General features: G+C 50.7%; 1 protein-coding gene across 4 annotated transcripts in view; it reads left to right on the top strand.

Annotated features, from left to right (window-relative positions):
- GOLGA3 (golgin A3) overlaps positions 1-25,752 on the top strand; it is a 44,938-nt gene that overhangs the window by 1,404 nt on the left and 17,782 nt on the right. For 3 of the 4 annotated variants that reach the window (XR_004345353.1, XM_032602491.1, XM_032602493.1), the window contains exons 2-11: positions 4,330-4,642; positions 6,759-7,001; positions 9,695-9,807; positions 14,100-14,758; positions 15,418-15,529; positions 17,376-17,682; positions 19,903-20,105; positions 22,648-22,785; positions 24,283-24,444; positions 24,714-25,082. Coding sequence is in view for 3 of the 4 variants with exons in the window: in XM_032602491.1 (XP_032458382.1) it covers positions 4,510-4,642; positions 6,759-7,001; positions 9,695-9,807; positions 14,100-14,758; positions 15,418-15,529; positions 17,376-17,682; positions 19,903-20,105; positions 22,648-22,785; positions 24,283-24,444; positions 24,714-25,082 (2,439 nt within the window). In the remaining variant the exon portion in view is untranslated. The remainder of the gene's footprint in view (positions 1-4,329; positions 4,643-6,758; positions 7,002-9,694; positions 9,808-14,099; positions 14,759-15,417; positions 15,530-17,375; positions 17,683-19,902; positions 20,106-22,647; positions 22,786-24,282; positions 24,445-24,713; positions 25,083-25,752) is intronic. The other variant, XM_032602492.1, reaches the window with a different exon arrangement.

The raw sequence follows: 25,752 nt of genomic DNA, 5'->3' as shown, positions 1-25,752 counted from the left end.
CCATTTACAGGTGACTCGTGGATTTTTCTTTTTTTTACATTTTAAATTGTCCCTTAAGTATTGCAAATATAACTTTTTATTGGAGTGATAGCCTTCAGTTCCAGTGGACCTTGAATGGCAAGAAAAGGAAATAAAAGTCATCTGACATTACTCAGATTCAAAAGTAACTTTTTTTTTTTAGCCAGTTGCCTTAAGCAGCAGTATGATTTTTAAATTTAACTGAACTTACAATATTATGTTAGTTTCAGGAGTATAACATAGTAATTTGATGGGGTTTTTTTTTGTTTTTTGGTTTTTGGCCATGCCGTGCAGCATGCGGGATCCTAATTCCCCAACCAGGGATCGAACCCATGCCCCCTGCAGTGGGAGCACAGAGTCTTAATTACTGGACTGCCAGGGAAGGCCCTGATGTTTTTATAAATTAGACTCCGTACAAAGTTATTATAAAATATTGGTTATATTCTTTGTGCTGTACATTGCATCCTTGTAACTTATTTATTTTATACCTAGTAGTTTGTACCTCTTAATCCCCTTCACCTACTTTGCCCCTCCCCCTTCCCTTCACCTCTCTGGTAACCACTAGTTTGTTCTCTGTATCTGTGAGTCTGTTTCTGTTTTGTTATATTTGTTCATTTGCTTTCTTTTTAGATTCCATAGTGATAACATACAGTATTTATCTTCATCTGTCTGACTTACTTCACTAAGCATAATGCCTTCCCGGTCTATCCATGTTGTCGCAAGTGGCAAAATTTTGTTCTTTTTTTATGACTGAGTAATATTCTGGCGTGTGTGTGTGTGTGTGTACCATATCTTCTTTATCAAAGCAGCATACTTTCTTTTTTTTTTCTTTTCTTTTTTTTTTTTTTTGCGGTAAGCGGGCCTCTCACTGCTGTGGCCTCTCCCGTTGCGGAGCACAGGCTCCGGACGCGCAGGCTCAGCAGCCACGGCTCATGGGCCCAGCCGCTCCGAGGCATGTGGGATCTTCCCGGACCGGGGCACGAACCCGTGTTCCCTGCATCGGCAGGTGGACTCTCAACCACTGCGCCACCGGGAAGCCCAGTATACTTTCTTGAATGAGAATATATTCAGTTGGCTTTTACCTATTGATTTTGACAAGCAGCAGTTGAAGGGAAAATAACACTAATAATAATAGCTGCTATTTATTGAGCTCATGGGACGTGTGCAGTTAATCCTGGCACAGATTTTTTATTCTTTTTCTCATCATCTTACTGATGAGGTCGCCAGCTAAGAGTGGTTAAGAAATCTGCCCATGGTCTCACAGGTGAGGGTCGGGGAGTCAGGACCTGCAGCCAAGATGTCTGATACCTGAGTCTGTCCTTTACATTACACTGCTGTATGGTGACATTAGGCTTTCCGGGTTTTTACTTTGGCCATGCTCTGTTGTTTTTCTTTTCTTTCTGGCTGCCCCACGTGGCTGGCAGGATCTTAGTTCCCCCACCAGGGGTCGAACCCATGCCATCGGCAGTGCATGTGCTGGTGGTCCCGAGTCCTAACCACTGGACCACCAGGGAATTCCCATGCTCTGTTGTTCCTAATTGCCCGTAGGAATTAAAGAAGATGAGGTAGATGGAGCTGTTAACGTGCATATACCAAATCCATGTAATCTTCTGCCTGGGGGAAGCTGGAAGTCACATAGGTGCCTGAGATGGTAGTTTCTTGATTTGAAGTCTCTTGATGTCAGACAGTGATGGACCTAGGGTTACATGCACTTCGCGAAGTTCTAAGTGACGGTTTGCCTCATCTCTTCCCTCTGGGAAATAGCAGAATGCACGTGGTCAAAAACAGTACTGTGATTAGGCTGATCTCTGCTTTTTAATCACAAAATGGAGTGTGCATGTTACTACTAACAGCTTCCTTGTGATGTGCTCCCAGCTGTCTGACCCTCCTTGCCCTGTTTTTGTCAGCGGTCTGAGATAATGAGGCCCTGGACAACTGAATCATGCTAAGTAAAGTTCACAGGAGGCTGAGGATACACGGAGAATGCCAGGGTATTATGGACAGGGAGAAGTGTCCCTTCACCAGAGGTTGCTTCTGGTGGTCTGTGAATTCCATCTCTTGTCTGGCTTCAGGAAGAGCTGCATGTGAACAGGAGCCACCTTCATAAGTTAGCAGAACAAGTCACAGTCACAGGGCCTCGAACTCTCGGCGGCTGCACCATCCATCTCTGGAGGGGGTAGGGCTCCTTGGGAATCAGAAGGCTTCTTGTTTAGTAAGAAATCCAGATAAAGGGAAGCCAGTGAGCGGAGTGTGCGTTGGCACTGGGCTCAGACGGCCTGATTCATTTGTCTTTGGCCTGCCTTCCTCAGTGGACGTGAACATCTAGGCCAGTGTTCCTCTTTCCCGCACAGTGTCAGGGTCAGGTGTGCTCACCGCTTGCCTCGGTGGCGCATTCTCTGTGGCTCCTTGGCCGCCCCTGTGCCCTCCCTCCTTTGGTTGGCACGTTCCGTCTTCCGTAGGTAAGTCCAGTCCCGCTGGCTGTCGCGCTCTTCCTGGTCACTGTCACTGCGTATCAGCCTGTGACCATTCACGTGCAGCTCTCCCAGTTTATACCTCCCAGGGTGTTCTTCGCCCTCACTAGAACTGCGGCTCCCAACTGCGTTTAGTAGAAACAGACTTATTCTGTATTTGACAAGGCATTGTGGATGACCAAGGATGCAAATACTGTCATCGTTTTGTTTTGGAACCACTAGCTTGGTTGTTAAGGGGTAGAACTTGGTGAGGCAGAGATTTAAGTCAGTAGCCTGTGCTGAGCACTGCTCTGTGCAGGGGATGTTCCAGGGGGTAGGGGCAGACTTGGAGTCGTGATTTCTGCATCCAGGATCTTACAGCGTGATGGAAGAGATGGGCACACACACACTGCGGTGTGATATGCTTGCAGGGGGTATCGTGATGGCAGAAGCGAGTGGGCCACGTGCTTTACCTGAGGCCCAGGAGGGACTTGAGAGCAGTGCCTGATGGTAGACATGGAAGGGTCCATGGGGATTTGCCTGGAGTCAAGGAGAGAAGGGCATTGGCAACAGTTACCCATGTTTTCCCACATTTCTATCCGTGGTCCTCTCAAGTACAAACCCTTAGAACTGGCTCTACACTTAATAGTAGACATGGGGAACCCCCTGCTCGTCCAGCGGTTAGGACTGCGCCTTCACTGCCGAGGGCCCAGGAGCTAAGATCCTGCAAGCCGAGAGGCTGGCCACACACACAAAAAATTGGCCATAGCCTTTTTATATTCGTAACAGCACTGTCATTGATCCATGGTATCGCTGGCCTGTCGGGCGCCAGGTTGCAGAGGGGAATGTGTGGATGATTGGAGCTGTGGGCCAAACACCACTGGGTTCCCGTCGCTGGGCCTCGCCATGGTGTAGACCAGGTTGTGCCAGCCCCAGGCTGTGTGTTCGTGGGTGACAGGGTGACAGAGGACTGTGGAGAAGCAGGCGCACCTGCCTGTCCAGTGAGAGCCAGCTCCTGCTTAGGCTCTTCAGAAATGTCTATATGGGATTTGTAAGCTGGGGAGGAAAGTCATGTAAATTTTTGTCCTGAAACCCGCGATAGTATCCTCATTACGCTTCAAATGTGATAAGCAGTTGCCAGACTTCGGGCAAAGTTTTGCCACCTTAAACTCAGCCTGGCAGGATGGGCTGAAAGATAGCAGATCCTGCGAGAAATGAAGGATGCGTTGGTTACCTGCTGTGACATGCTGTCTCTGCCCCCATCCCGGGACGGCTACTTCCCTCTGTCCTCGCCCCCTGTGCTTTCCTCCAACAGTGTCCGGTTTACCATGTCCCACGCCATCGCGTCTTCCATGTCGCCCTCTGGATCTGAGCTGTGGCCTGGGCACTGACATGCCAGGTCTCCTGGGGCAGGGGCTTGCCCTTTGATCCCTGGGAGCTCTTGGGCCTGTGTGTCCAGTACAGAAGCCACTGGCCACATGTGGCTATTTACACACAAATTAGTTAAATTTAAATAAATACAGACTCAGCTCGTCAGTCACCCAAGGCCCACCCCCAGCTCCGTGGCCACCTCTGCCGATTCTAGCGCCGACTGTGGAGCTTCTCACCCTGGCGGGACGGCCTTTAGCCGGCGCCAGTGCAGGCACCCTGTAGGGATGGGCCCAGGTGGGGCTGGTTCAGCATTTTATCCTCAAAGCCTAGGATGTTGTAGGTGCTCAAGGATTATTTGTTGAATGAATAAATCTATATTTGTTTATCATACAGATGCAAATTGGGAACCAAATGTTAGTCTTGGAATTGTTACTTCAAGTCTGGCAAACGAAGTTTCATAATACCTTTTTTCTCTTTTTTCTCCTGTCAGGTATCATGATATTACTTGGTTTGATTTCAGGCCATTTGTGAGACTTTAAATCTTCCGAAAATGGCAGCCCTGGTGCGGCCCATCCCAGGAGCTCTCGGCCGTTGCTGATGGCAGAAACCAAGCTCGCTCGCAGTTCACTTGCAGCCCCCGACTGTCAGCCCAGCCCGTGTCACCCTAGCCATGGACGGTGCAGCGGCCGTACAGGAAGGCCTGCTGGAGGACAGACCCGGCAGTGGGATCTCAGCTCGCCCCGAGGCCCCCCCAGAGCCCACTGGCTCCCTGACATCACTGGACCAGTGGGATGAAGCCCAGTGTAAGTCACCAGTTACTCTGTGTGCTGCTGACTTTCTGCCTTCAAACAGGAGAACGTGGGTCAGCGTGCATTTTGGAGGAAGCCTGTGGTGTCTAAGACCATAATGAACTTTTTAATTCATTCAAAGTGTGTTTTTAGTAATCAGATGAGGGTTTTGTTTTGTTTTGTTTTTTAGTTGATGCCAACCTTGAATCAAGCACCACGCATGTTAAATAGAACGGGAGCTTTGTGGAGCTTTCTGCTCCAGCAGGACAGAGCAGCATGGTTACCGTTAAGGCTTCTGTAGGTCTTCACTGACACATCATTGTGCCCTGCCTAACATTCTACCTTTTTGGTTGGTTGCCAGAATTTTACTAACTGGGATCCAGAAATGGTCCACTAGTGATCTGAGGATTATTGGATCACATTTGCATGTTAGCTAATGTGTTATTCGTGCATCGGAAGTACAGGGTGAATTACCCACTCCATTCCATGGCCCTTCCTGGTCGGTGTGTGCTTGAAAATCGTTACCATGTGTATTTACTGATTTACTAGCAGAAAGTGCATTCCTGTTCTTGTAAAACAGTGCTCAAGCACCTGAAATTGCTGGTTACTGGTCCTTAAACGCCAGGTGAGGCCAGTGTGGCTCGGCCCGAGACCAAGAGCTCTACAGTGGGACGGCTCCTAGGTCTGCCACTAACAGCAAGGAGCCCTCAAGCAAGATCCTTGATTTATCTCAGTCTCACTCTCCTCTTGAGAAAACGGAAAGATGAATGGTACCTGCATCTCGGGATGGTCGTGAGGGCCCATGTGAAATGCAAGCACCTGGGAAGCACCCGGGAAATGGTGCTGGCCGTGTGTGTGTCGTCATCGTTGTTTGTTTATCCATAATTAGGCTTGTGTTTGGAAACAATCAAGTCTTATTATTTATTGGGCCTTCTTTTAGGTTTCTTTTAAAGTGCAATGTGATGCTCAAAAAATGACTTTGTTACGTAAACAGGAAGGTTTAGAGACTCTCCTAGATCCATAAGTAAGCCTGTCAGAAAGCAGAACCGACCCGATTAACTTGGATCTGAGATGCAGGACTCCTCCCCCGACCCCGACCCCAGCAGGAGACTGAAGGGCTGTTTGTGTAAAACAACAGATGGTTGTGTCAGGGTGCTGGTGGGTCTCCCCGCTCTGCTTTGTGTCTGGGGTGCCCCGTTTATATTCTGGTTTTCCTTTCAGAGAGGCATGACAGTAAGTAGCTATGTTAGTTGGGAGTCACATTTCAAGTGACAGAAACCCATTTTAAATTTGCTTGGGCACAGAGGGAACTTCCTGGATGCATACTGGGTACGTCATGAGAGCCAAGTGATGCTGACCCTGTGCGAGGCCGGGGCATTGCAGTGCTGGGGCCCTGGCACCCGCCTGGAAGCCCCTCCACACGTCTCCCTGGCTCTTTGGCTGCCAACTGGCCGGTCTGTCATGGGGAGAGTGCTTGCTTTCTGGTTTCCTTTTGGCACAGAAATAGGTTTCAGTTAGAGCATAAACAAGTCTACTCGTAACAGTGTTAGTGGAGGAGAGTGAGCTTGGTAGCCGTGTGTAGTCACCACCGGTCAGCTTGGCTTTGTATCCGTCAGGTGTTTGTCAGCCATGAGCACGGACTCTGGGTTCTGTGCTCAGCTTTGCCATACTCATTGTCAGCAGCTATTCTGACTCTGCCTTTGATTTCTCGTTTGGAATCAGCCCGTTGAAAACGTGAGGCTGTGACACGGGTTAGCACTGCTGTTAGCAACGCCTGGTAGAAACATCGTCAACTATGTTTTAAGCATGTGTAGGGTTTTTTTGCTATTTTTTAAAAAACAGACTTTCGTGAGATTTCTTGTTGGTCTTGTTTAAATGAAAAGGAAACATTACTACTTAAATTCCACAGCCGTAGCGCGGAGGGTGAGGAGGGCGTCCTGCGGGTGAGCGTGTCAGGCTCTGCGAGGTCGAGTGACTTGTCCCACCTCACCGCCCACAGGAGGGGACGATCCTGCTGTCCTCTCAGAGTGAACAGATCCATGGCATGTGGAGATTGCTCACGTATCTAGATCCCCTCTTGTCCTGCTTGAGTTGTTAAAACCATGATGGCCCAGCACACCCTCTTTTCCAGGTGCCGGTGTCGAGGTAGACAGAGCTTCAGATGAAGGAGGAAGCCAAGGGGACACCTGTCCGAATGGGCCAGCGCCACAGTTCCCAGACCCTCCGCTGTCAGTGGGTCCTGAAGCCTCTCCAGGTGTGGCTGATTTCCATGACAACCTAAGGAAGTCTCAGGGGACTAGTGCTGAGGGCAGTGTTAGAAAAGAAGCTTTGCAGTCCCTCAGACTCAGTCTTCCTATGCAAGAAACGCAACTGTGTAAGCATCTTCCCACTGGGCTCTTCCCCCCTCTCCCCCCACCCCAGGGCCCTTGTCACCCGCCATCCTTCAGAGGCACAGGCCCTGCACCCCCCTTCCATTTGCTGTTTTATCACTGTGGTGGGTCGTACATTTAACAGTTAGCTCCATTTCAGAGACAAGATACACTTCATCATGGCCTGATGGTGACTTGGGCTTGAGGCCCAAGTTTAAAGGGCCTGTGCATGCGTGTCTTTTGTCACCCTGGGTGGTGAGCAAGCAGCCAGTGGGGTTTTGATCTTGACAGTTACACTTTTTTTTTTTTTTTTTTTTTTTTTGCGGTATGCGGGCCTCTCACCGCTGTGGCCTCTCCCGTTGCGCAGCACAGGCTCCGGACGCACAGGCTCAGTGGTCATGGCTCACGGGCCCAGCCACTCCGCGGCCACGGCATGTGGGATCTTCCCGGACCGGGGCACGAACCTGTGTCCCCTGCATCGGCAGGCGTACTCCCAACCACTGCACCACCAGGGAAGCCCGACAGTTACACTTTGAAGGCTTTCTTTTATGAGTTACTTTAATCAGTGTTCATTTTGTGCAATCCCTGGGGATTCATGGGTGAACAAGTTGCAAACTGGCAGCCTCTGAGCCCTAGAAACCTCCAGGCCTTTTTCTAACATGTAGGTTTGCATTCACAGGCTTGTGTGATTTTACTTAATGGGATCATTTCACGCGCGCTGTTTCTAAGCCTCACCCTCCCTTTAGTACCTCTTCCCCTCCCCTCCCGTCCAGGTCAGCCACATTCTCACATAGTCCTTTACAGGCGTCTGGAAACAGCAAGGTTTGGGGGTCATTGTTTTTTAAAATGGGGTTAATGTCCCTCACATTATTGTGTGCTTTCCTCACCTAGCTTTATCACGTGGATATTGCCCCACATCAGCTGAGCTGATGCAACTCCGTATCTATTCTCTTAAGGCTGGTAGGAGCCCCGCGTGTGGCCGGTAAGAGCCACATGACCAGTACTGCAGTGAGCATCTCCCCATGCATGTTTGCAGCATTGGTGCTTTCGTTTCTATGGGCTCCACCCTAGAAGCAGAATTCATGGTCAGAAGCAACAGCTGTGTTTACCTCCATCATGTGTGGTCACATTGCCAGGGCGCTGACGCCCTGTGAGAGGACACAGAGGCTGTTTCCTCTGAGTCTACCAGTCTGATGGGTGTGCTGTGATGCTGCCTTGATAGTTTCACTTGCAGCTCCCACTTCCCTGGTTACTAGAGGGTTCTTCACAGGCATTATTTTGTTAGGGCCACAGCGTACTTTAAACATCTCTGTAAACTAACTGTTAGCATGTCAGCCAAGATGTTGTGTGAAATCCTGGGTCCTGACCTGAGGGGTATGTTAGCTCTGGCCCGAGGTACCCACCCGGCTCGCCTGCCCCCAGCCCAGCCCCGAGGCCATGTCTCTGATGCTACGCTTGCTGATTTCGGTTCCCTGCCTGAGGTCACAGCTCCTAGGTCTCTGCTGTCTGGACCACTCAGCGTTGTGAAAAGTATGAGAGACCTCGAGTGATGAGTGCACAGTTAGTGACAACACAGCTGAATTCCTAGTGAAATTCAGCGGCAGCTCCTTACCTCCTAGAATCCACAGTTGAAGATGCTTCCGCCCATAAAGGGGCTCAGTTACGGCGTTTCTCTGCTCCCGTCAGCCTGCTGTCTGACCCCCCTGGGGAGACCTGGGGCTCTCCTCCCTTTCACTCGCTGTTCGGCCCTTTTCTTACCCGAAGTGAAAGGTTTGGATTTTAGATATTTAAAATTTTGTTATTAGCCAGAAAGTTGTCAGAGTAGTTCCCCTCCTGTCCTTGAGCAGAGACCCTGGACTGGAGTCGCCTCAGGCAGGAAACTGAGGTGAGGGGCCCAGACATAACTGCATGAAGAAGGCGAGTTCAGCGGCTGTCGTCCCGTCAGGATGGCTTCTCACGTTCCTCTGTACCGTCAGGGAGCGGACTTGGAGCTTGGTGAGAACCTCAGAACACTCACCCTGGCACCAATTTCAAGTTCAGTTCTTTTGTTACTAAAAGGCACAGGTTGCCCGTGTCCTGTTTTATTTTTTATTTTTTTATTTCAGGCTAAATATATATTAATTTTACTTATTTTTGCTGTGTTGGGTCTTCGTTTCTGTGCGAGGGCTTCCTCTAGCTGTGGCAAGCGGGGGCCACTCTTCATCGCGGTGCGCGGGCCTCTCACTATCGCGGCCTCTCTTGTTGCGGAGCACAGGCTCCAGACGCGCAGGCTCAGTAGTTGTGGCTCACGGGCCTAGCTGCTCCGTGGCATATGGGATCCTCCCAGACCAGGGCTCGAACCCTTGTTCCCTGCATTAGCAGGCAGATAGATTCTCAACCACTGCACCACCAGGGAAGCCCCGCCCGTGTCCTGTTTTACCAGCCGGGTGCCCATAGGGGGCGATACACTCGTGGCACGAGCACGGCCCCTGTGCTTGGCCAGTGTGTCTGCCACCAGGTGGGTCCTCTCTGTGGTCAGTGTCCAAGGCTCGCAGTTTTCTCTCCATCTGCAAACACTTCTTTCAAACCAGACAGCCGTGTGTCGTTCAAAGCTAAATCGTATCGGTAATAAAACACAAAACAGCCAGGCTGCCGTTCTGATTGGTCCTCTGTGCCCTGGTGCATTGTGAGTTTCTAAATGGCCATTTCCCCACCTCAGGCTCAACAGAGGCTCCAGTGCCCCTGGAGAAGGAACAGCAGGTCCGACTGCAGGCTCGGAAGCAGCTGGAAGAGCAGCTCAGACAGTACAGGGCGAAGCGCCAGCAGGAAAGAGTGAGTCTCCTTCTCTCGGATGAGCTAGTGGAAAACCTCACGTGTGAAAAACAGCAATTGGTCAGACATAATTCCAGGATCTGCTGTTTATTTCTCTCTCTGGGGGGGTGGGATTCTGTGCTTCTCTGCAAGGATCATTTTTGTCATGTAGTTCCCACCCTTTGGTTCCCACCCCGTCTGGTCCTTCTTCCCTCTAAGGCCGCCTTTAGAAAAGCAGGGGCAACAAATACTTGGGCAGAACTGCTGTCTGTGCTTGAGCGGCCAGTCCTGGGTTTGGCTTGTTTACTGTATACGTGGCACAGTTTCTACTGAACTTTGCTGTACAGTGTTAGAATATGTGCCACGTCCCACACATATGGTAAGTATGTCCATATGCTTTGCTAAAATCAGTTTTGTTCAGGTATGAAACTCTCGTTAGGATACCAATGAAAGCAGTCTTTTTAATCACATCGAGTGACTCTAAGAAAGGGGGGTATGAAGGTTCATTTCACTCTTCATCCAAGTTTTCTGTGGACTTGAAAAATGTCAAATTAAAGGAATTTAAAACTAAACAAACTTAAACGCTTTTGGGGATTGATTTAGTAGTGACAGGTCCTCATCAAGGTTGGCCATTTGTTTTCCCAAGAGAGAACCTTGGCTTTTCGAGCGTCAGGGCTCTGAAGCCAATGTAAACGGACTGGAAGGGACAGCACCAGGCTCTGAACTGACAGAGGCTCCCACCCGGTCAGGGACTTCTAGGGATCTGTCCAGATGGCCTGCCAGAAAACATTACAATGATAGTCAATAGTCAATAGTAATTACGTGTGCTAGGCACTGTGTTAAATTCCCCACGGACTTTATAGTGAGGCTCGGACAGGTAAGGAACTTGCGGTAAAGTAGCAGAGCCAAGATACAGACCAGACAGTGTCTGTGTGCCGAGCTTTTCCACAGCTTACCTCCTAGGGGTTTGCACCGCAAGTCCAAGCTCTGCCTGGGTCATCCAACGTTAGGCAGTTAATGTGTCAGGAGTTCAGTGTGAAGTTTCACATCATTTCCCATCTTTAAAAATTATATGTATGCATATATGTGTATAAAACCTTAGCCTCAGTAAGATAACTTCTGTCCAGCTGCTGGGCTCATCACGCACTGGTCTGAGCAACCTGACAGGGCCACTTGCTTGGTCACCCCGCCTTCCCCGCCCCACGCCGCACTAAGGAAGGCAGGCTGCAAGATGCCGGCTACTTTGGCCCCCACCTGTCCCCTGCTCTGGAGACCCTGGGGCAGGGCTGGCTGAGGAGAGTGCAGCCTGGCAGGGGCCGTCCTCATGCAGATCGGCATCTGGGTGGGCCCTCCCCGTGACCCAGGGGAGCTCAGAGCTGAAGTGACTGCCAGTGCCCCAGGCTGAGCTGGGATTTGAACCTGCCTATCTGAGCACAGAGCTGTGCTCCCCACTGCTGTGCTTGTGACCCGTCAGCATGGCCTGTCGGTTCATGGAGTAGCATAAACCGAGTGAGGTTTTCTTTAAGAGTACAGGTTAGTTCAAAACGGGAGAAACTGTTGATAGAACTCATCATAATGGTCGTTCCATGTGGCAAGACTTAATGACCATCTCAGTAGCTGAAAAGGTATTTGATAAAACTCAGAATTCTCGATTCAAAAAATGCAAAACAGGCAAGCAGAAATAAACTAGGAGTAGAAAGTTACTTATTTAGGAATGTAGTTCAAACCTCATGTTTAAATGGTAGATATGATGGATGAAAGTCCTCCCCTGTTTGAGAGCATCTCCACGCATGTGCCTTCACACAGAGGTGGTGATAATTTTTATGCGGGGGAGCCCCCTCTCTGCACTGCTCTTCACACAACCTTTCTCACTCCCCTGTCCTTAGCTCCTTCTCCATCAACACAGTGGAGGCCCTCCTCATCCTTCGTGACCATGTGTATGTACCAGCATTGTATTAACCAACCCATAGTGATTGACTTTAGGTGGTTTCTAATTTTTTGAAATTGCAAACAGTGTTGCAGGGAATGTTTTGTGTCTTGGTATACTTTTGTGGGTAAATCCTTAACTGTCAAATTATTGGGTAAAAGGCTTTATGTTAGTTGATATATATTGCCCTCCACGTAGGATGGACTGGTTTACATTCCGGTTAGCAGTCTGTAAGATCCTTGGTAGCATTAGAAATAATGAAAATTGAATGTTTGTCCTCTGATAAGTGAAAAAACCCAGTACTTCCTAACAGTCAGCGCCTCTTTGCGTGTTGGCTGTTTGGGTGTCTTTGTCGGTCTTTGTTTTTCTGTTGGTTGTCTTTTTGTTATGTTGGTACTGTATATGAGGAAGTTACCCCTTCTAGTATTTTTGCAAACACTTTTTTCTTAGTTCGCCGTGACTTCTTTTCTGGCATACTTTTTGCTGCACATCAGTTTTTTTGTTTGTTTGTTTTTGGCTGTGTCGCGCAGCTTGCAGGATCTTAGTTCCCTGACCAGGGATCGAACCCGTGCCCACTGCAGTGGAAGCACAGTCTTTTTTTTTTTAAATTCAATTAAAAATACTTATTTATTTGGCTGTGCCAGGTCTTAGTTGCGGCACATGGGGTCTTCATTGCTGAGTGCAGGCTCTTCGTTGTGGCATGCGGGATCTTTAGTTGCCAAACGCGGGCTCTTTAGTTGTGGCATGTGGGCTCTGAGTTGCAGCATGCAGGACCTAGTTCCCTGACCAGGGATTGAACCCGGGCTCCCTGCATTGGGAGTGCGGAGTCTTAACCACTGGACCCCCAGGGAAGTCCCGGAAGTGCAGTTTTAACCACTGGACCGCCAGGGAATTCCCTGCACATCAGATTTGAATGTTTACAGTCAGAACTTTCAGTTTTTGCTGTTACTTCTTTTGGGGTTCATGTCATATTTGAGAGGATCTCCCCGTTTGAAGGATATAAGTAAATTCACCTCTGTTTTCTTCTCATGCTAAAAGTAAGAGATAGTATAAAAAGTATTAAAAAGTTGTGTTTTTTTCTGTGTAAATCTAATCCACTTGCAATGTTTTGGATGGAGGCAAGAGGTGGGAGTGAGCCTCTTTGTGGACAGCTGGCCAGTTATCTCAAATTGCTTATTTTGTAGTCTGTCTTTTCCCCACTGGTTGGAATGCTACCTTATTGTGGTGCTTCTTAAATATCTATAGACCCCACCTATGCTTGGACCAGTTCCTGGGCTGTGTTCTGTGTCATCAGCCCACCTACTCTTTTCTCATTCTCAGTGGATCTAATTATGGCAGCTTTATAGTGTGTGTTACCATCTGGGAGGCCCGGCATGTCCAACGCACCATGCCCCTAACTCTTCCTTGCTGCTCTGGCTCATTTATCCTTCCTCTTGTATCCCAGCATCATTTTGAGATGCTCCTCGCCCACCTTGTCCCTTGCCACTTTGGGATTGCACTAACTTTGTAGAGTAACATAGAATATTAATCGTAAGAGAAAGTCATGTTGATTCAGTGCCAAGGAATGGTGTCTCCCCTCATCTCCAGCCTCATTCAAGGCCACTTGGGAAGTTCTGGCTAACATGATGATATGAGAAAAAGAAGTAAGAGATATAAATATTGAAAAAATAGGAGAAATGTTATTTGCAGGTGTTGGTAACACCTTGGAAAAATGCTGGAGAACCAACTGAAAAATTGCTGTCATTATAAATTTATAAAATTATTAAAATAATTGGGGTTTAGAAATTGTCAGTTTCAAATACAAATATGAAAAATCAAGTTGTCCTAGTATCACCAATTATGAAATTAGTGGGAAAAGATAATATTTATAATATCAACAAAATAACAAAATATCTAAGTATTAAATTTAAATGACAACAAAAATGGTTTAGACTCTAGATAAACACTACATAACTTCCTCTGTCGAAGGTCAGGCAACAGATATAAATAAATGGGGGGAAGTGGCTCATTATCCCCTCAGTAATTATAAATTTAAGGTAGTTCTAATTCAACAGGACTTTTTTCTTAACTTGAAGAAAAATTTCAAGGTTTATGTAAAAGAATTATCATGGGAGAATAGCCAGGAATATTGTGTGAAGCAGGTGTGAGGAGGAAGGACGTGCTCTGGTGGGTGTTTGGAAATGCCGTCGGGTCAGAGTCAGGCATGCGCTTGGCCTTCACCCGAGGCCCCGTGGAGGCAGCAAGTCACAGAGCACGGGAGGCCCGTGCCGTGGCTGCGTGGCAGGGAGCCCTCGTTGCGTAATCGGCATGGCCTTTCTGGATGGCAATTTCTGAATGCTGCTTGTCAATTTTAAACATAATTTTTGTACTTTCTTTTCCTTCTCAGTCAAGTCAACCTGTAACTAAAACGAGACTTTTTAGCACACTTGATCCTGAACTCATGTTGAACCCAGAAACCTTACCGAGGGCCAGTGCCGTGGCTATGACCAAAGAATATTCCTTCCTGCGCACCAGCGTCCCTCGGGGGCCGAAGGTGGGCAGCTTAGGGCTCCTGGCACATCCTAAGGAGAAAAAAAGTTTCAAATCAAGCAAAATTCGGTCTCTGGCTGATTACAGAACTGAAGATTCAGACGCTCGGAATTCTGGTGGAAATGTTCCGGCTCCGGACTCTGCCAGGGCCTCCCTGGAGCAGAACCGAGGCAGTGGGACGTCAGTGGTGTCTGAGCTCAGCTTGTGTCCCGAGGCCGACGACCGCCTGGAGGATGCGTCCCTGACGGGGGACAATGTGTCTGAGGCTGACGGGACCGAGAGTGACAGCTCCTCCTATAGCAGCGTCTCTGCCCGAGGGACGGCCGGCCTTCCAGTGAACACGGGGGGCGTGCGCCAGGCCCCCTGTGGGGTCAGCAGCCAGGAGATCGCCGCCAGCGCCCTGGGCCAGCTCCCCTCCATCTCGGATGTCCTCCAGGCCGCAGCTGCCGAGCGCCAAGAGCAGAGGCAGAAGGTCAACGGGGAGACGCGGCGCCGGGCCGACAGCATCTGCAGCAGGTGGGTGACGCCGGGCCTGCGAGGCACTGCCTTCCTCTCCGAGTCCCCCCTTGGTCTTTAATGCTTCATTTATATGCACTCTGTCTCTTTGTAAGAAGTGGAATTGGGTCGAATGAGTGATCACCTGCAGTGTTAAGATATTCTGCCTTCCAGGATCTGTGTAGACCTGTCTCTAAAACTGCACAGATGTGATGGGGGCTCATGTCTCCATGAGGACGTTCTGGCCATGTGGTGGCTGAAAAGGCCGTGCTGTGGGCTAGAGTGTATCGGTAGCATTCCTAAGAGCTTTGGCTCGCTACCTAAATCTTTTTTTTTTTTTTTTTGCGGTACGTGGGCCTCTCACTGCTGTGGCCTCCCCCGTTGCGGAGCACAGGCTCCGGACGCACAGGCTCAGCAGCCATGGCTCACGGACCCAGCCGCTCCGTGGCATGTGGGATCTTCCCGGACCGGGGCACGAACCCGTGTCCCCTGCATCGACAGGCAGACTCTCAACCACTGCGCCACCAGGGAAGCCCCTAAATCTTTTTTACTTACTAATTTTTTTTAAATTGGAGGAGAGGAGCAGAGGGGTGTGGAATTTGGAGAGTATGGATGGTGTAAAGGAAAGACAATGATCGGTCATCTTCCCACCGCCTGATCCTTGTGCCTTTATCCTCCAGCGTGTCCATGGAAAGCTCTGTTGCTGAAACTCACGATGAAATGTTGCAGGTTCTTAAAGAAAAAATGAGACTCGAAGGACAGCTGGAAGCTTTATCATTAGAGGCCAGTCAGGTAATGGAGATTTGATGGATGTATCGACGTGCCATGTCTTTGAGAAGAATGTGCAGCCCCTGTCCGTGCATACAGTTTTACACGTGTCTTTAGGAATGAGCTTCAGCAGCAGCGCAGCAGCCTCGTCTTCTGTAGCTGTACGTGTTTGTCCGCTTGATTTGTCAGCCGCAGAAAGAGGTGTGCTGGTTTTCCGCTCCGTGTGGTTTCTCCTTGTATCTCCGTGAGGATCTGCCTGGGAGGCTTCCTAGCTCTGCTGTCAGAGACCTAACAGTCCATGACAATTAAATCTTTGGGGTGGATTTCACCTTCTTCTGGCCTGGTGAAATTGTCATCTTTGCCCCTTAGTACTTCTTTACTTTTTCTGATACGAATTTTGCTTTGTCTGGTTAGCATATGCCTAAAGAATCATTTTCCATCCCTTAATTTTCAACTTTCCGATCAACAATTAGAGTAACTCAGTTCAGCTGCCTTTGATCCTCTGCGCTTGGAACGGAGACGGGGGAGAGCACACAGCACTGGGGGGTGTGAGGTCGAGGCAGGGGGCTCTCCCTTCCCCTCAGGAGCCTGCGCTGTGCGGGCGGGGGAGCCGTGCACACGAGAGTGCTTGCTCTGCTGCATGTGCTTCTCACGTCTGATGACTCTTTTGTTCACACGGTCCTGGGACACAGACTCTGTACATAAAACTCTAAACCGAAGAGGTGATTACCGAGGTGTCGGGGTTGATTTTAGTTGCACACGATTTTCACTTTGTCCTCCTGTAGAACGTGACCTCAGCAAGTGCGTGTCCACCTCCCCTGACTTTGACGCCCTGAACAATCGAAGCACCTTAGCTGGCTTTTACTTTACCTCCTTATCCTCCTGGGATTTGATTTGCTCTTCAGCTGTGTCCAAGCCAGATCTTTGTGGATTGTTACGGGTGCAAAACTTTTTGGTATTTCTGTGAATATGCTGATTATACTTATTACAAAATCTTACTGCGTTTGCTCAGTTAACTCACTTTTTTTGGGTATTCTTCTGTTGAATTTATTGTTTGTCTTCACGACATTGGTCTTCTGCTATTGCGTGTTGACGTGCAGCTGTCTGCTCTTCTTTGCATTTTGAAATTGCTATACACACCCTGATAGGCTGACTTCAGGGTGGGTGGGAGGTGCTGATGGGTGGGTAGGGGTCGTGCCCTTTGCTCAGTGTCTGTTCTCAGCTGCCCCTGGGGCCTAGGGCTTCTCGAGGCCCCACCTCTCCTCTCCCTGCTGGGTGCCGCGGACAGTGGTCCCCGCGGCCCTGCCACGTAGCACAGACTGTGCCTCGGGCTGCTCCGTGCCCGGCAGCCCTGGCCGCAGCCCCTCCGAGCCTCTCCTATGTAACGGCACCCTTTCCCCACAGACGTGTTCTGTGGATTTTGTTTTCCCCAGGTGTGACTCTGGCTGCTCTTCATCTTTTAGAGATCCCTCAGCACTCCGGGTGTTCTTACACTGTGTGTTTGTGCGTGCTTGTGCGCTTGTTTGTTTTTTGGACAAATAGGTTTTCCAGCGTCCTTGTGGGTGAGTGGGTGCTTGCAGAGCTTTTCCCACGTGCTGTCCTGCCCAGGTGCCACCGTGCGGAAAACAGGCAGACTCTGTATTCACCCCTCCTACCTCTTGTGCCTGTTTGGAGAAACCCCTTCTTTTTGGATAACTGTAATGCTAGAGGTGACTGAATGTTTTGGAGAACATGGTGCTTTCCTGTAAAGTTCACCTGTTGGACACGTTTCTCTGTCTCGTTGGCTGTGTTTTGGCAGCCCTCTTAATACGCAGGGTGGAAGCGACTTATTTTCCTGAATGTCAGCGTGGCTGTGTGTGGGTCTTTCCAGGCACTTAAAGAAAAGGCCGAGCTGCAAGCGCAGCTGGCCGCCCTGCACACGAAGCTGCGGGCACAGCTGGAGCACAGCCACAGCAGCCAGCAGAGGCAGGACTCGCTCAGTTCGGAGGTGGACACCTTAAAGCAGTCTTGCTGGGACCTCGAGCAGGCAATGAGTGCTCTGCAGAACATGCTGGAAGCCAAGAATGCTAGCCTGGCCTCCTCCAACAGCGACCTGCGGCTGGCAGAGGGGCAGTACCAGAGACTCATGGCCAAAGTGGAGGAGATGCAGAGGGGCATCCTCAGCAAGGACAACACAGGTGAGCATCCTGCGCCTGCATGTCTGTCCCTTCGTCGCGCGCAGGCTCCCAGGGGCTGTGCCCCCGGCAGGGGTTGTCTCGTCTGCTCTGAGGACTGACCTTTGTCACATCAGTGTGCGGGGGGTTATCCTCCCTTCTGATTTATACATGAAGTGTCCACTTGCCTAAAGTAGTGTTGTTTTTGGTTCAGCTTGAGGAACTCTGCACGTTTTTGCATGCACATCAGGGGGGCGGCTTAGGTCTTAGAAATGGACTGTGGACCCCTGACTGTCAGAAGTAATCGTTTCCACTCTTCTGCCTTCTCAGTCCATTGGTGTTTGGGGGCTAGATCTGCCTGCTTATTCCAGAATTGCAGGCGCCATTTAAAATATTTAAAAGGATCACTTGAGTAGTAGATCTTTATTTTCCCTTCCATAATTTCAGGTTTTGGGTCTAGCTGGATCCCCGTGGGAACCCCCTCTGGAACGATAGACAGATGGAACAGTGGAGTCAGGGAACATTGCTGGTGGGCCAGGCACGGCGGACCTGTGTGTCCTTCCCTCTAATGCTTTCTGCTCATCCTGGGGGCGCATACTCCATTCCCAGAGCCCACGCTCCACACACGGCCGGCGCCAAGAAGTGTGGTCTGTGGGCTCACGACATCTCACTGTGCTGACAGGAGGAGGGGGAGAGGGGGTGGGAGAATGGCGCTCAGAGCCCAGGGCGTGTCAGCCCAGACCCTGGTCCTCCAGTGCAGGCTGCAGAGATGACGTTCTTGTCCCCAAGGTCTGGGCGTCTGAGCGGTGTGAGCGGGGTGCGGCGGGGCTTCTGTGAAGGACCACGGTGTCTGCCGACGTGGAGTCTTGGCCGTAAGACTTGTGAGACGAGGTTTCAGATCTGATGAAATAAAGGAAAAGTGACAAACCGCTGTGGCAAAAACTTTATCCGGATCCTGGGGGGGGAAAGCACCAGCTGAGAAATAAAACAGCCAACTGACTTTAGTCTCTGAGCATTTTATGGTACCCAATCCCTTAAGAAAATTATAAAATCCAAGAAGTTCTGTATTGCTCTGGGTTGCAAGGTGTGGCCAGACCAGAGCTCGGCGGGCAGCAGACTGACCCGCACCCAGCGCAGTGCCAGCCTCCCCACGCCTTGCTGTCGGTGTGTCTGCTGTCTGGGGGATTTGGGGATGCGGGGGAGATGCTCCTGTTGCCATCCTAAAGCCGCACTGCTCTGAACTCAGAGGCACATCTGTCCCCAAGGGTTTCACATCAGGGGTCATGGATCCTATCGTGTTTTTTGGTTCTGTTTTAAATTTTTGGAAACTATCATTAGAATCATAAGTGTTTTCTTAGAATACTTGGTGTAATTTATTTTTTAAATAATTGACTGGTTTTGTTTGTACTATGATTTGGGTTTCTGCTGTGATTTCCTGTCTGCTCCCCTTCCTGCCCTGCCCTCAACAGTGTTGACCAGATCAGCAGACCAGCAGGGTTTAGTGTGTATACCGTTCCTGAGCTTGTTGATGACTCACAGACGTCAGCATGCCGAAGTCTTGAGCCAGAAAGCTCCCATGGCAACGTTGTGGACACACAGTCGATCTCATTGTTTGTAGATTTGCTAATTGTGAATTCTCCGATTCACTAAATGTATTTGTACCCCCACCGGTACTCACAGCTCTTTCTGGTCATTTGCAGATAGGTGCAGAGCAGAGAAGGGTTGCGGTCACCTGATGTGCAAAAAGGCTCAGCCTTCTCTGTTCAGCCCTTGTACCACAAGTGTCCTTTAATGGTCGATTTAGTGCCACGTTTTTTGCATTTTTGTGCTTTTTGGGGTGGTTTTGCTCTTTACGATTAACCCCAAACACTGTGTGGTGTTCCTAAGTGCAGGAAGGCCGTGATGTGCTTTGTGGAGAAAGCATGGGTGATAGACAAGCTTTGCACAGGCACGAGGTACAGCGCTGTTGACTGTCAGTTCAGCGTTAATGAATCCAAAGAATGTGAAGCAAGGTGTCTTTCAGTAGAAGCACACGTAAAACAAGGCTGTGTGTTGATCAGTTGATGAGCAGTGACCAGACCCTAACCGGGATGCCCGGGACCTGTGGCTCGGCGCTTGAGGTTGCATATAAGGCGTCGTGCCGAGGAGGAGGGAACCCAGCGTGCGCCGCTGTCTGCGGAGCCGGCTTGACGGGACCTTTGGCGCGGCCAGGCTCCCCTGAGCGTCTCTGCTTGCTTGTTTCAGTGCATGACCTGCGGCAGCAGATGACAGCCTTGCAGAGCCAACTGCAGCAGGTGCAGCTGGAGCGCACTACGCTGACCAGCAAGCTGAAGGCGTCCCAGGCCGAGATTGCGTCCCTGCAGAGTGTCCGGCAGTGGTACCAGCAGCAGCTTGCTCTGGCCCAGGAGGCCCGGGTCCGGCTGCAGGGCGAGATGGCCCACATCCAGGTACAGCCCCTGCCGTGGCCAGCGGCTCATGCTGCACATCTGGTGTGGAACACTTGCTTTTTCCCTAAATTGAAGCGACTTTTCTGAGTTTAGACTTCACCCATAGGTTGTTTGAAAATCTGCTGAGCACCCGTCTAGCCCACACCCCACCACATGGGCAGGGAGGCCCTGCGGGGAGGGGTCACCGCCTTCTGTGACCTTCTGACACAGGGAGTTTCACAGCTTCTGCTTGAGCATTTTAAATACTAAAATCCCCCTCTTTGGGACGTCCTGTGTTCCTCGCTCTGAGTCGTACATCCCGTCCCCTCTCTGGGGTCGCCTTTTGTCGTTGGAACCCAGCTGTCAAATCCACACCTGCGGGGGTCTCGGGCCGCTTGCTCCCCGGCTCTCCTGCGCCGTCACCGCCTCCTGTGGTGCGTTTCTTACGTGCACAGAGCGCGGCACACGCCACCTCCTGGCAGAGCTCTCCAGCTGCCTGGTCACCAGATCCTCCCAGAGAACACTCATTTCCCATATCCTCGCTTTCTTCCTGTGTTGTTAGGGTACCAGAGTGTCAGCCTCTAATTCTGCGTGAGTGGGAACACTTGTGAGTCCAGGTCTGCAGGGTGACTGGGGCCGAGGCGTGCTCTTGGGAGCAGTAGGCAAGATGCTGAAATGCACTTTGCTCCAAATCTCAGTGTTTGGACTAATTGGTCCGATTGTGAGGGTGCTGATGGTGCCTTGGTCAGCCTGTCTTCTTTTTGAATTTTGCTGTGGGTTTTATTTTATCTCCCCACTTTTTTTTTTATCCAAGTAAAATATTGTACCTTTTTTGTTACAATATTCAAAACATCGAAACTTTACTTCTCAAGTAGAGGATGTAAAGTACTAATTCCACCAAATGCTCCTTTTTAAAAAAATCTAAAGTCTACAAATATACAAAATAGAATTTTAGGGCTTCTCTGGTGACGCAGTGGTTGAGAGTCCACCTGCCGATGCAGGGGACACCGGTCTGGGAAGATCCCACATGCCACGGAGCAGCTAGGCCCATAAGCCATGGCCGCTGAGCCAGCACGTCCGGAGCCTGTGCTCCGCAACGAGAGAGGCCACGACAGTGAGAGGCCCGCATAACGCAAAAAAAAAAAAAAAAAAAAAGAATTTTAAAAAATTTGTTGTATCTATTTTTAAAATAAATTTATTTATTTTTGGCTACGTTGGGTCTTCGTTGCTGCATGCAGGCTTTCTCTAGTTGCGGTGATCTGGGGCTACTGTTTGTTGCGGTGCATGGGCTTCTCATTGCGGTGGCTTCTCTTGTTGCGGAGCACGAGCTCTAGGCACGCAGGCTTCAGTAGTTGTGGCTCATGGGCTCCCGAGCGCAGGCTCAGTAGTTGTGGCGCACGGACCTAGTTGCCCCACGGCGTGTGGGATCTTCCCGGACCAGGGCTCGAACCCATGTCCCCTGCATTGGCAGGCGGATTCTTAAGCACTGCGCCACCAGGGAAGTCCTTATGTTGTGTATTTTTCAAGCCAGAGGACCTGGCTTAAATACGTCCTTAGCATAAATAAGCGTTTGTTCTACTTACCATGTGCTTGGAAATAATTGCAAGTCAATGCAATTTTGAAGCTGTCGTGCATTTATTTGAGGCATGAAATATATAAAGAATCCAGATTTATATCCTGAGCTAAGTCAGAAATGGCATTTGGAAGACAGAAGTGGAGAAAGAGTCCAAGGGAATGGCAGTTTGAGAACCATAACTGCTTTTTTCAAATTCCTGTGACACCCAGGTCAGCGTTCCTTAATTACCGCTTGTGGTACATTTTCACCCTCTTTCTCCAGTAACATGGAAGCGTCCCAGGAATGTTCAGGTTGGAGAAGAACGCAGGGTAGTCTTTATTCTTTTGTTGCCTTGAGATGAAGTCCCGGTGAATGACGCCTTTCCTTGCTCTGGGCAGCTTCCATCTTAGACCCTGAAGCTCACAGCTTCTGGTCGCATTGGGCACCTGTAGGTCTAGGAGCGTTCGCGTCGGCTCTGGAAGGGACGTGCTCGCAGGTCTGCATGGCCTGGGTCAGACCGGGGCGGATGCCAGTGCCACTTCCTGGGAGTGGCCAGGGTCAGCCTGGTGCGTGACCAGGACAGTCGGGGACTGAGAGGGCAGGGCCTAAGGTGTGTCTGGCCGTGGGTCAGTTTATCTGATGGGCAGATTCCTGGCTGTCCCTGCCGCCCAGATGAGGCCCCTCACCTCCGGACTCAGGGATGCCCCTTCAGTGGGAACTGTCACGTAGGTCTTACAACAAACCGCACCGTCGTGGGGGTGATGAGCGCTGACTTCTGGGCTGCTGGCTGGCTCCTCTTAAGTACACAGAACACAGATGGCCTGAGTGTCATGGTGGCTGCCAGGAGGGTGGGCTGGGAGGCCCTGCGGCGGTGGTGGTCCTGGGGAGCGGCCCTCCCAGGGGCCAGCGCTGTACAGAGACCCTCACCCTGGTGGCCTCAGGGACTGGCTGGGCTGTGCTTGTGCTTGGAATCTAGCAACCTTCGACTTGTGGTGTTTTTTTTTGAAGATTGGACAGATGAGCCAGGCGGGCCTCCTGGAGCACCTGAAGCTTGAGAATGTGTCCCTGTCCCACCAGCTGACGGAGACCCAGCAGAGGTCGATCAAGGAGAAGGAGCGCATTGCCGCCCAGCTCCAGGGCATCGAGGTGGGGCCGTGCTTCTGGGGCTGCGGGGTGTCAGTGTTGTCTTGGAGTTTGGGGGTTTTGTTTTGTTTTTTTTTGACATTGATCAAGGTTAGGGAAATATATCAATACATACACCTATACGTAAACATTAGTACTACATACGTGTGTACGTATGCATATCTTTTAAAATACTCCTTTGAACCATGTGCAGTGATTTAAGGTTTCGGGATTCTGTTCCTCGTGTTCCCTGTATGCTTATCCCCTCCCTCATCTCTGCACTCTCAGAGGTAACCTGAACTGCCTAGTTCCGGCCTCAGCCTGTGTTACCATTTCACGCTCCAACAGCCACGTGGACTGGTTAGGACCATGTCCAGCCGCCTCTGTGGATTATCCCAGGGCAGGGAGATGCAGTGGCTTTGACCTGTGCTCTTTGTCAGCGGTGAGACCCTGGACTTAATATCTTAACTCTCTGGGCTTTGTTCCCTTTTCATTAAATATGGATAATAATACCTACTTAATAGGCTTGTTGGGAAAAGTAAAGAAGAAAAGGGGTACACGGCATCCTGGCATTGTGTACCGAGAACCTCACGGTCACACAGAAGGTTGGTGTTCTGTGACTGTGGTCTCCCGTATCCCCGCTTATCTGCACGTGCTCCTTTGTCCTCACGGATGACGTGGGTGATGAAAGACAGTCGTGTTGTGTCAAACACATGCTTCAAGGGCTCAGTGTCAAAGAACTAAAAAAATTCTAAGTTATAAGCTAATGTTTTTTCCCTAAGAAAACTCCTAGATGTTGCGTCTTATCTACATAGTCAGGACGTAGGGAATGCCATATTTGCCCCACGGCCCCTGGTCTCTAGTCTTACCAAGTGGCATCCGGAAGTAATCTTGTGGGACTTCCCTGGTGGTCCAGTGGTAAAGAATCCGCCTTCCAGTGCAGAGGACCCGGGTTCTATCCCTGGTGACGGAACTAAGATCCCACATGCCGTGGGGCAACTAAGCCTGCGCACCACAGCTACTGAGCTCGCACGCCTCAACTAGAGGGCCTGCGTGTCACAACGAAAGATCCTGCATGCCACGACTAAGACCCGATGCAGCCAAAAATAAATAAATAATCTTTAAAAAAAAAAAAAAGGAAGTAATCTTGTGAAAGAGAATGTGCCGTGTATCACACCCCGAACAGCCTGTCTTCACACAGGTGGCGGCGGTGGCGGCTGTGGCAGTTTCATTCACCACTTTATCCCAGTTCTTAAAACTGGGTTGTCTGCTTGCTTCTCTCTTCAGCCAGGCCCGAGGGTCAGCAGGGGAGCCATGGGTGGAGGAATCGGCTGGTGTCCTGTCTTGGCTGTGGGAGGGCACCAGCTTTCTGCCCCCGTCCCCTCGGGCCCTCTCTCTGTGGGTCATGGACAGGATGGTGACGGGGACGATGGCTTCTCTCCAGGGTGGTGGGCTTGCCCGCCGAGGCTATAGCTACAGGTTATCCTGCTTTTTAAAAAATGCTCTGTCTTCTGGGCCCAGGCTGACATGTTGGACCAGGAAGCTGCCTTTCTGCAGATTCAGGAGGCGAAGACGATGGTGGAGGAGGACCTGCAGAGGAGGCTGGAGGAGTTCGAAGATGAGAAGCAGCAGCTGCAGACGACAGTGGCCTCGGCGGCGGCCCTGGAGCAGCAGCTGGAGCAGGCAAGCCCCTCGGGCGCTCTTGTCGCTGCCCTGGGGCTGCGGCCAGCCTCACGGGGCTCGTTGGCGCTGGTCTGTCCGTCACGTCGTCAGACCCGGCGGGGGTTCACTTCAGCTCGTAGTCTCCTGTGCCGCAGCTTTACGCAGAAGGCTGCCTCCAGAGCATCGTCCAGACTGTTTAAAACCCAAGCACGGAAGAAGTACAAACTCTTGGGACACGCGGTGTTTTCGTTCAAGCGCGGTTACATTGACTGTGGTTCCTTTTTTCCTAGGTGAAGCTGACTTTGCATCAGCGAGACCAGCAGCTTGAGGCTTTGCAGCAGGAGCACCTGGACCTGTTGAAGCAGTTCACCTCGACGCAGGAGACTTTGCAGAGCAGGGAGCAGGCCCTCGGGGACCTGCAGCTACACTACGACGAGCTGCAGGCCAGGCTGGATGAGCTGCAGGGGGAGGCCGCTGCAAGGGACGATGCCATCCGTTTCCTGCAGAACGAGAAGATCGTCTTGGAGGTGGCTGTGCAGGCAGCCCAGAGCGGCAGGGAGGAGTTTGATAGAGAGGCAAAATGCCTGGAAGAGGGTGCCCAGGGCACGTCAGAGACTTTAGAGCAATTGACACAGGAATTAGCCATCAAGTCCAGCCAGGTAATGCAGTTTGCTGTCACTTTGTTACAAGTGGAAATCACATATACAAGAAGTAACGCTGATTGTTTGGTCCTTTGTTTTGTTCTTTATTTGAAACATGGAAGAACGCTTCCAGGGGAGGGCCCAGGGCTCAGCTGGTGAGGGGGCCCACAGCAGCTGATGGGGTCCACAGCAGCTGATGGGGTACTTCCGGTCCTAGGTTAGTGGCTGGGTGTGTAGATACCTGGCTGGGAACTGGGAACCGAGTTGTTTGGGGCTTTGAAAGTAATCTGCCAAGAAACACCAGCTTCAGTGCACCTGTGAGGAGGAGCTCAGACCTGGGAGAAGCAGCGTGGGGCTTTGGTTCTTTCCTTCCTGACTGCCTGACCCAGTGCAACGCCCTGGACGTGTCGGCAGGACGGTGGGTGAGGGTGGGAGACGGCCGAGGGTCCGGGTGTGTGCACACGTGACCTAGCACACCACACCCGGGAGCTGCCATGCTATGATGTGGGTGAACAGTAAACAAATACAGACGGAACGAGAAAGCTGCAGGGTGTGGAGGAAGTAGAGTTAGTGTCGGGAGTGGTTTTGTCTTCGAATCCAGCTCCATGAGCGTCGAGGACAAGAGGAAGTCGGCACGTTTTCCCTCCAGGAAGTAGGTGCGATTTCTCTGCAGGTGCTGACCCATCTG

This window comes from Phocoena sinus, chromosome 14, assembly GCF_008692025.1.
Source record: "Phocoena sinus isolate mPhoSin1 chromosome 14, mPhoSin1.pri, whole genome shotgun sequence".
Classification (NCBI taxonomy): domain Eukaryota; kingdom Metazoa; phylum Chordata; class Mammalia; order Artiodactyla; family Phocoenidae; genus Phocoena; species Phocoena sinus.
Note: the sequence above shows the minus strand (reverse complement) of the source record. Positions and strands in the feature narration are given on the sequence as shown.